The following is an 11016-nucleotide window of genomic DNA, read 5'->3' on the forward strand; positions in this document are numbered from 1 at the left end:
AGATGGCCTAAAATTGTGCAACAAGTAAAAAAAACAGGGATCTTTGTGTGTTCGTTACATATGCAGTCTGGTATTGGGGTGAACAGATGGTTTATTAGAATGCAGTAGTTACCCTGTAACTTTAGTGCTGTTGTGTTGACATATTTTGTGTAGAAATCTGATCTGATCTGTCCTGTTGAAGTACCGGTACTTTTTTGTGAGGGCAAAAAGTTTTAACACCTGAGTGGCAGTTGCGTTTCAAAATATCCCCAGAAACTTGATCCACAACCCAGTTAAATAGCAGTTATTATAACTTAGGCTGATTTTAGCACAGACTTAGTAGATTTCACTGGGACTGAATCATACCTAAACCAAATCAGTGTGGTGTGGAGGTTAAAGTACCAGACTAGAAGCAAAGATGCTGAGGTTCAAATGCCCACCTGGCCATAAAACTCACAGAGTAATATTGAGCCAGGATTATTTGCAAATTCTGGCATTCTTAAATGGTCCAAATGATCTTGAAACTATATAAAGGACTCCAGTAACATGAAAAGGCTAGGCACTGAACTTTCAATTCAGCCAGCTGATTAAATGTGTTTTTATTTCAGTTAATTGAATTACATTATAATCAAGCAGTTGGTTAATTTAAATAAATTTGCATACTATGATAGCTTCAAAGTGGTTAATTTTTCAAGGCTTTTGAGGTAAGTATGAGAATACGCCATTTAATAACAAATGCACCCCCATCCTTCAGACCCAAAATAGGAGTGTGTGTCTTCCGGGACACACTCCCGGGTGAGTCACGTGACACAAATCTCACTCTCGCCCCACACCCAAAAATGCATGTTTTGGGGCACCGCGCAAGATCACAGCCCTGGAAAAGTGCTCTTTTTTGGGGGGGGTGCTTTTGGCACCCAAAATGGCCATCACAATCTTGTGTGAAAACACAGGATGACCCTTTTTTCTGGGGCACTTGACAGGTATGCAAACATCTACCACTCATTGTTAGAAGATAAGGTCCATATTAATATTTTCCGTACTATAACTATGCACCAAAATAATAACCAATCAAAACTTGCCTCCATCAATTGATACTTCCACCCATAGATAAATCAACCAAAGTTTCAGGAAATTTTGCTGGTTGATGGATTTGTAAAGCCAGTTAAATTATTCATTTTCCGTAATTTTAAATAGGCTCTAACACAGGCATCCCCAAACTGCGGCCCTCCAGATGTTTTGGCCTACAACTCCCATGATCCCTAGCTAACAGGACCAGTGGTCAGGGATGATGGGAATTGTAGGCCAAAACATCTGGAGGGCCGAAGTTTAGGGATGCCTGCTCTAACATCTCGTGGCCCCACTGGCCAGCAAGATTGTGTTGCCCACTGCGGCTCCCACAGGCCATGACTGCACTTTCCCTATGATCTATGGTGAGGCCCAGATCAGACATTTTACCCAATTGGAAGTGAGTGCCCCGGGGGGGGGGGGTGCCTCCATTTTACAGCCACTTTTTATGGTGCATAGCCACCAGCCTTGGCCCTGCAAATGTTACGTTTGGCTATACTCGTTTGTATTCAGGGAAAGCAGTTTCCTCTTGAAAAATGCAGTTTTATAGGGGAGTTTGATTTGATGGTGTGCTTCTTTCTCCTCCCTTCTCCAGGAATGGAATCGCAAACTGCCGGATGCGGACAGAGAGCGAGCAGTCCTGTGAGGGCTCCCCGGTGGTGAGCGGTGACCCGAAGGAGGACCACAACTATAGCAGTGCCAAATCTTCCAACCACCGGAGCACGTCGCCCACGAGTGACTCCATTTCCTCTTCCTCCGCTGACGACCATTACGAATTTGTTACTAAAGGCAGCCGGGCCAGTAGCGAGGGCAGCGAGGTCGGCTTCCACAGCCACGAGAGCCATAGCGAAGCGGAGGAGGAGGACAAAAGGCAGAGCCGGAAAGAGACCAAGGATTCTTTAGCTGATAGCGGGTATGCCTCTCAGCACAAGAAGCGTCAGCATTTGCTGAAGGCGAAAAAAGTACCGAGTGACACGCTGCCTCTTAAAAAGAGACGTACGGAGAAACCCCCCGAGAGTGATGACGAGGAGATGAAAGAAGCGGCCGGATCGCTCCTGCATTTGGCGGGGATCCGGTCTTGTTTGAACAACATCACCAATCGGACGGCAAAGGGGCAGAAAGAGCAAAAGGACACCACGAAAAACGAGAACAAATCCATTGATTGAACTTATAAAACAATTTCGTTTCAGCACGTCAGGTGAATTCTAATGATTTGTGGCAATATCAACAAATATTTTCTTTGTTTCGTTTTTCTTTTCTTTCACCCCCTCCTCTTCTTCTTTTTTTGTGTGTTTTCTTTTTTTCAAACCCTTGAGATTTTTTTGTTTTGGAATTTTTTAAAGGAGATTGAAGCCATAGAACTCATACTGATACTCAACTAATTTTACAAAAGCTTTTCATTACATGAAGACAAAAAGAAAGAAAGTAAAAGCCAAAATTGCCATTGCTTTCTCCAGCTTTGTCAGAAATGCATGGTTGAATATGCTGTGACGTCACCAGTTAATGTGAGAGGAATAAAAATTTGGTATTTGGAGATCTCTTATAACCTAGAAGAAATTGGATAATTTGGAAATTGTTCAGGCCAGGCTGTAAGAATTGAAAATGGAAAAAAGGCCTTATGGTTGGGTTTGTGTGTGGATGTGTCTATAGATTTTGGGGAAGTCAAGAGGCACACACAATATCCTCACAACCAAGGATCATATATAGTGGCATTTGCTTGTGGTTGTGCCATAGAAATCTTGGAATAGCCACTAATGACAGCTGCTCATACAGTAATGATCTATTAGTGCTTCATGTACTGTATATGGCTCAAAATGTGAAGACTTAATAACTTATAAATTATGGAATACTGAACTGTGTATGCAATGAGTTTCAGTGAAATAAAGAGGAAGGGGTGGAGGGGGAGGGGGACTAGTGATATTCTTTAATCAATTAATTGTCTTCTATATTTAAATTAAAAGAATGTTTTATAAAAAGCCATAAGCCTGAAGATTGGCACTGCCTGCAAAAATATTATGGGAAAACAAGCTATGAGTTCTTAACTGCCTGAGTGAAAAGCAATCAAATCTGAAGAAAATTATGAGTAGATATTTAAGGAGGGTCAAAATGAGAAAACCTTTTCTATAAGTCACAAAGATTTGATCTCACTAGGGGGGAAATGCTACAAAACCTGCCATTAGTATTATATTGCTTTTTTATTCTTTCCAAAAAAATAAAATCCATGTTGGCTAGGCAAAAATATAAAGAAATTGTGCTCCTCAAAATGAGGTACCCAGTTAAGGTCAGTCAGGATTCATCTGTGCAAAAAATGACAATATATTTACAATTTTAACCACTGCAACCAGCTGAAAATTCTGATCCACATTGCATGGATTCCTTTCTGGGAGGGGCTCGGAGTACAAAATAATAATAAAAACAAACCCTTTTTATTAATTCAAAGATAACAAAAGTTCTTGTAAGGTAAATAATGTATTTAGCATGAAGCATGAATTATTTTCATATAAATATAGAAAAATAGAAAAAAGGCTATGCCTCTAATTTTTAAGCCCTTAGGCTTAGTTTGTTTTTTGGGTTTTTGTTTTGTTTTGTTTTTCCTCTCTTTTTTCCCTTTACCCTTTTTTTTGGAAGCAGGTGTTTTTTAAGGTTTAACCTTTTTCAGGGATAAATACTGACTGTTGGGGAACTTACTCTGCAATATTAAAAATAAAACTTCATGCTCGGGTAGGGCTTGGATGGTTGAATTATATTGCCTTGTCTGCACATTCAGACCCCTTCCCCTACTTCTCTGTTTTTTGAACACGTTTGTCCTTTCTTTGTCTTTACATGTATTAAAACATTACGCAATAATTTCAAGGGCAAGGCAAGTAGTGAGTGTGTATGATTTAAGGAGGCCGGTGGAAGACCCTGAATTGTGAACGGTGGGAAAAACTTGGCCATTTGATTTGGGGGAAGACGATGACCACGCAGATCTGCTCATCTGCCAGTGCGGAAACAAGTAACGAAAGGGCTTTGGTTTGAGTTCATTGGGGCGGTTTAAGAGATGCTGAAGAAGTGTTCTGTGTACACCCATACTTGGTTTGTGGTGATGGCTCCATTAGCAGATTGAAGCCTTTGCAATAAGGCAACCTCTTCCAACTGATCTTTTCTTTTTCAGTTGTATTGGTATCCAAGGCCATAATCCTGGGACTTCCAGTCCTATAGGCTGTGATCCATGGGGTCTCTTAAGGGAGCACCATCCTAGCTGTGGGTCACCATAGGAAAAATGGGGTGCTCCTAGAGCAGCACGACAAGTTGCAGCCAGAAAGAGAAACTGGCAACCTCTCTCTGGAGCAGATTCGGCTTTGGGTTCCAGACCTGTAGGTAGACTGAATACAGCTTTACACTGAACAGAAGTTGTGTTGTTTGCCGTTTTGGTGCTCAGGGTCTTTGCCTTGTGTTGGGCTTTGGCAGGAAATGCGGGAAAGCATCTTAGGGAATTCCGCTTTGCAGGCTTGGATATTCAAGAAAATGCATACAGTATGAGTTAGACGTTCATGCCAACAGACTTGTGAAATATTGGGAGTGTCGAATCAGGCTTGGAATGACGCAGGTCCACCAGCAAGTTCAGCCTATGTGTTACCAGTTCTCTCAATACGTCCGCATCTGCCAAAAGAAGGGGAGGGGGGAGGGAGAAGGTAACACTCGCCTAAAAAGAAAAAAAAACAATGTCAATCAATTTAAGGGTTTCCTCTCTGAACTAGAGTGCCACATGCATGTTTCTTTTAATTGCCATGGAGTTCTACCAAGCATGAGCAAAATTTTAATAGTGAAAAGATGTGGCAGCCAGTTTAGTGGAATGAAAAAGATATTCCACCATGAGCCATAATACAAAAATGGGAATGGTTCTTAATTCTGATTAGTATTGATTATGCCAATATTTCCATGCTCAGATCAGCACTGTAGCCTATGTAGACAGCCAGTGGAGCATAGCAGTGCATGCTGAAGAAATTCTTTCTTTATTGCTCATTGCCTAGAAACTAAATCTTGGAATTGACAGGAATTCTGGCTTTGTACTGGGTCAGTCCACGAATGCAGAGAGTCTTTGCCTAAGCCACGAGGGGGGGGGGATGAAGATTGCAGCTGTAGATTTATGTCACATTGCTACATCTGGGCTGCCTGCACGCGCACACACACACACACGCGCACACACACACACACACACACACACCGTCCCAGTAAATATAGCTGTAAACCATGGACACACAGCAGGTGCACTGCAAGCTGAATTACAAATTCAAGTGTCATTGCACCTGCTTGTCCTCTAAATAGGGAAAACCCCTCAGGCCCATCATCTGCACAAGTTTTTTAAAAATGGTGGCTGTGCAAGTCTTGCGCAACTGCCTGCCTTTCCGTGAGGTTTGAATGAGGCTTAATGAGGCTTGCTTAGAAGAAACATCATGCCTTAAACACATTTTAAATCATGCATGTGTCCCTCTTCACCCTCTGGTGCACTTCGGCGCTGATGGGAGTCCTTAGTCCAAAACACCTGGGGGGGCACCAGGTTGGCAAAGACTGATGTAGTCTGCCTTACACTTCTTTGACATGGAGGCATGCTAATCATACATTTTGCTTAGCAACAGCAGTGTAAACCCAGAACAAATTCATTTTCTCCAGTGGTTCCTTTGCAATAGCTATTCCACTATTGCACGAATGTTTTGTGTACAAAGATTGACTGTTTTACCATTTACCTTCTTTCTGGTAAGAATAGTCCACAAAACAATTAAATAATCTAATTGGACAGTGCTTAAAAAAATAAAAACAACAACAACCCAAAGTTCAATTCCACCATGGGGATTCAGGTTCCATAATGATATCTGTCCATGAATCAGGCACCCAAAGACTTAGGCTTGGAAGCTTTAGCAGGTGATGTAGTGCCAAATATTCAAATCCCTGTTTTTGTGCCCACAACGTACTTTTACTTCTATCTAGTTTTGGGATCCATTGCTATGCTAATTGTCCTGTGAGTAGTACCAGACCTCAGTTGTGGCCTGCCTACAATGTTCAGGGCAATATATAGGGAGGGTGGAAAACACAGTGTTTACATCAATAGCTAATCTACTACAGCAATAATCTTCAGATGGAGTGTTTCGTAATCAGGAAAGAACATTTCTGATATGAATAATTGCTGGCAGGAATGAAGGAGGGCTATTCAACAGATGAGGCACAATTAAGCCAAAGTTCATCAATTGGCCCCATAGCTTTCCCACTGAAATTAAAGTACATGCTCCACTTTCCTAATAAAAGCCACAGATACCTAGGCACTCCTTACTTTTAGGTGAGTCATGCCCCATCTGTTGACCACCCATGGGTTATAGCTTGAATTTTTTTTAAAAAATGTGCTAGGTGCTTCCTTGAATCATCACTGTACAGAAAGCAATTGCAGGTGATCTTTTCGCAAAAGATGTCATGTTACCTTTTCTTGGAGGCAGAGGATGTCTCATTTAAGTATGCCAATTAAGTACCTAATTCCTATTAGTAATGGTTTTGAAATGGAGAAGATCCGATGAAAGCTTGGCTTGTCTCTTGCACAGCCACCTCCAATAAACTGTCATCTTTTATATAAACTTCAGTGTTAGGTCCTACAGTGCCAACTTCTCACTTTGATGCCAAAAGTGGATGAAAGCAGTTGGGTCCAATTATATAGACTTCAGCTGCAGAGATGTGCTTACTTCCATTCAGCACATGGTGGATCGTTTCCTCCACACTTTTTGAGCTTCTTACCTATGTGCCTCATCCATTTTGAAAACGTTGCACAGAGGGAGTGTTTGTTTTGGAAATACTGTTTTGGAAATAGTTGATTCTTTGTTATAATTTAGATGGGTTTGGGGTTTTTTTTTCCCAAGTCACAGAATTCAAGACAACTTAGGCATTTTATAGACAAATTCTTCCTGTTTTGTGTATGACCACTTTACTGTGGGAAGTACCTGTAATCGAGGGTTTTTCATAAAGTTGGATGTAAAATGTGACCATAGCTTCGGTGCTGAAGACTTGTGGGACACCGCACAAGCCCAGAGCACATTCTGATATGAGGACTTAATATAAGCACCTCCTGAGGGCCATGGATTTAGCAAGCCAAGCAAGGTGAGGGGAAGCTGGAAGAGCTAGCATGCAGAGGACTCATGGACCTTTGCAACCAGTACATAATTGCAGGATCCAAGCTACCACTAAACAGGTGAGCAACTTGGCCTCTTGTACTGTACAGAACAACAATAAGTCCTTGACCCCCGTGGGAGGCTGAGAAGTATTTGCTCTGTCTTGGAGCACTTAACTCATGCCTCAGAAGATGCAGGCCCTGCTCAGCTGCATTCTTCCTTTATCTAGACCTTCAGATAGTTTGAAATGGGGTAACATCTCAGATGGATGAATAGGATACAGAGGTCCTTGCCGAGCTGGACATTCTTTGAGCAGTGATGGGGATGCTCTGCCCATTCACTGTGACTGAATACAGGATTGGGGCACAGTTTCTCTTACGTAGCTTCCAAAGTACTCAGGCGCTTGGGTAGAGTTTTGCCTTTAAAATAAGAAAGTGTTTAAATGTATGCCACCCGTCTTTCCAGGTTCGCTTACGTTTATTAAATTCTTACCTTACAGTCTGTTTATCATCCACGTTAACAGATGCACAAGCAGTTCTCTGCAAACCTTTCCGAAAGCCAACCTGACGCTGGCTGCTTTCAACTAGCTTGTGCCTCTCAACATGTTTTCAGATCCTCCTCAAAGAGCAAATTGGTAATAAAACTGCTGCAGGCACATCCTTTGTCCAAACTAAACATAACCCCAGGACATGGCAGGCATAATGTAAGAATCTCAATGTGAACCATGGGGTGGCTGTTGAGTCTTGCTGGTCACAAATATTCACTCCAAGCTTGTAGCATGCATTGCCCTTGCTGCGTAACATTTGCATGTTGTCTTGGGTGGCTTGGCAAGATGGCAGTCATGTCTGTAAAATGCTACAGGGCAAATGGTGGTGATCAGTGCCATTGGCTACTCAATTCTCAGTTATATACCAGTTGGTTTTCCCACTCATTCTGATCATCTGCCTTCAAACTGGAGGACAAGAAGGTGATTAGAAATTCCGGGTACCTTCCTACATTAAATGAAGGAACTACTGTTAAAAACAAAGGGTGCACTACCAGTTTATACAAGGAGATTATTTGGCTCTGGATAACCTGCAAAAAGACATTAGGTTTTGACATTAATAACAAAAATTAGGCAATTGACTTTAGTGAGCTGCCCAGCTAATAGTTTTGTTGTTTCCCATGTTCGTTTCTTAACATTTTTTAGAAGTATTCTTCCACCTGAGACCAGGCTCATTCATAGTTGTCTGTCAGTGTTCTTGACAGCTCTCCCTATAATATGTAAAACACTGTTACGCACATAAATGCAGCACTGTGATCTAATTTAAATAACCTTAGTATACTAAATATGTAATATACTTTTAACATTTTGCTACAGTGATAATCTTCTGCCAACACCCAATGTCTCTTTGCTTTCTATTGTAGGGAATAAAAAGATGCTGTTAACAATACCCAGTTTACTTTTCCTTTACAGAGCACATAAATAAATTTATCGTTTTTGGTGTAGGCTTTGTATTAACTGCATTTAGAAAAAAAAAACATATTTACGCAATAGTCTATGTGGTTCGTATGAACTTTTCTCATCGCCTCTGTTCATGCATCTGTTCATACCCTGTCCCTTTGATTGTAGTAATCGGCAGCAAACCAGGAGGGGAAGCATTTTGGTAGGGATACACGCAACCTTTCTGGTGCTCTTTTTTTTCTGGAATGAAAGTGCAGAATCAGTGGGTTGATTTTACAATGTTAACTAAATCCACACATTCCCATAACTCTGCAAGCAGCCACTTGCCTTGCTGACTAGAAACCAAAACCAAAAGTGAGTAAACATTGGCACATGCAACGACAAACTGTTGTTTGATGCTTCCATGAGCCTGAGAGAAGCGACAGCCTTACACACTCCCCTCTCTTTCTTGTTAATAGATAAACGGAGGATAATGGTTTAGGACATTGGTTAATGGCCAAACAAGTCAACTTTAAACTGTTAAGTTATGAAGCTGACTTGTTTCAACTAACCACTGTTTGTTGTACAGCACAATCCCCATTTTGAACATAATGCTAAATCAAGGTTCTTGAAAAGCTAATTTAAACTTGGCAGAAATTCTCCTCTTGGCTACGCAGGAGGAGGAGATCATGTAGGTTTGTAGAAGTTTGTCCACCTAGAACCAAACCATAGATTTTAACATATGTGAACCAGGCATCTGTCTAATGATGCTGTGCTTCATTGGTCTACGTTTAAAACCACAAAAGTAGTTGGTTTAATACAGACTTCCTTGTAGACGCACATGTTATCAAGTTGCACTGTGTTTTATTTCTAGTGAGTACAGGGGAGAGGCTTGATAAATTAGAATTAGTAGTTCTAGGAACTCCACTTAAGACCTTGGCTTCAACAGAGTGGGTACAAGAGAAACAGGGCTTTGGACGTGCAGGCTTTTTTAAAAAGTTGAAATTGCATCCATCAACTTTTTTGTTGGAAAGAAGTAAGCTGCCCACAAACAGCCAACTGAGAGGATTTCATCTTTTTAAAAAAGGGGGGGGGAGTGGCACGCAAGTGCTGCCCAGGCTATTTGCACACATGATTTCATGTAGCGCTCAGGATCTGCATGCAGAAGTTGGATTAGGGTGTTATTGAAATGACCGCGAAAACTCTGTGCCCTTTTACTGAATTCAGACTTCTGATGTGACTGGTATATTTTGTGTGAGGTGACTTTGCTGACTGTGGCTTGAAACCTGATAATTTTCTTTCTCTGGTTCCAGTTCAGAGTGAAAACTTAGTGCTTTTTGAAAAAAAGCCCTTCCCTAATGCACCCAGTATTTGGGGAAAACAATTGTTTTTGCTTTACCGGTTTCACGCCTGCATTATACACACTCACTACTTCAGTTTGCCTTGGTGTCAAATGTTGGAAGGGATGGGGATAGGGAATGATTTCTGAGTGTATGAAAAGCATTATGAACTTGTACATTTTTATACTCTTCTGTAATGTTTTTGAAATATTTCTTTTGTTCTGCAGGAAAAAAAAGTGATGAAGCAATCAAAAGACCAATAAGTACAATATCAATGCTTTAGGGTCATGAGACCTTCATTGGCCAATAGATTAATTTAGTACAGCAATAAGCCATTTTTTCCTCTCTTTTTTGTTTCTGTTTTTTAATTCCTTTTTTTGTTTTTGTTTTTAATGCTGTACTAGGTAAATGGAACTGCCAGTTTCATTGACATAAAATGAGAACTGTGATGGGGGGCATAAACAGTGATGTTAAGTTGTATTTGTGTTTACCTAAATGAGCAGTCGAAAGGCAAGTGCAATCAGCCAGAAATACAAGGAAAAAAACGTTGATCTAGAGGCATACTTGCATTTTACGTTTCTTGATGTGTAATCATATTGCCAAAGACAAACTCTTTCATCAGTTATTATTGTAAATAACACTTTCCCAAAACCTACCATAAAGTTTCTGTGATGTATTGTCTTCCAGTTGCAATAAAAATTACTGAGTTGCATCAATTGAATAATTGCACTCACGGGTGTTGGCTTTTATTGTTTCATTCATTCATTTATATATATATATATATATATTTGCTGGGCCCTTGTTTGAGGCAGGCAATGCTACTGAAGAAGCTATCCAGTTTAAAACATCCTTATTTAATTTGAATTACCCCAGGACCTGATCTTTTCTTATTTTTCAAGCAGCCTAAACAAAGAGTGTTTGAAGAAATTGTTCCACCTTAGACTTTTCATGTAGGATACGGCTATCGGTGGCTGCTGGCTGCAATTGATATGTTTTGCCTCTGAATACCAGTTCTTGGGAGTCACAAGTGGGGAGCACTGTTGGGATCAGGTCCTGCTCATATGCTTGCCATAGACAT

General features: G+C 40.9%; 1 protein-coding gene across 4 annotated transcripts in view; it reads left to right on the plus strand.

Annotated features, from left to right (window-relative positions):
- FOXN3 (forkhead box N3) overlaps window positions 1-10662 on the plus strand; it is a 164615-nt gene extending 153953 nt beyond the window's left edge. For all 4 annotated transcript variants that reach the window (XM_035107446.2, XM_035107455.2, XM_035107437.2 and 1 more), the window contains one exon: window positions 1640-10662. In XM_035107446.2, the coding sequence (XP_034963337.1) occupies window positions 1640-2210 (571 nt within the window). In that variant the 3' untranslated portion in view covers window positions 2211-10662. The remainder of the gene's footprint in view (window positions 1-1639) is intronic.
- Window positions 10663-11016: the final 354 nt, after the last annotated feature.

Source organism: Zootoca vivipara, chromosome 1, assembly GCF_963506605.1.
Source record: "Zootoca vivipara chromosome 1, rZooViv1.1, whole genome shotgun sequence".
Classification (NCBI taxonomy): Eukaryota; Metazoa; Chordata; class Lepidosauria; order Squamata; family Lacertidae; genus Zootoca; species Zootoca vivipara.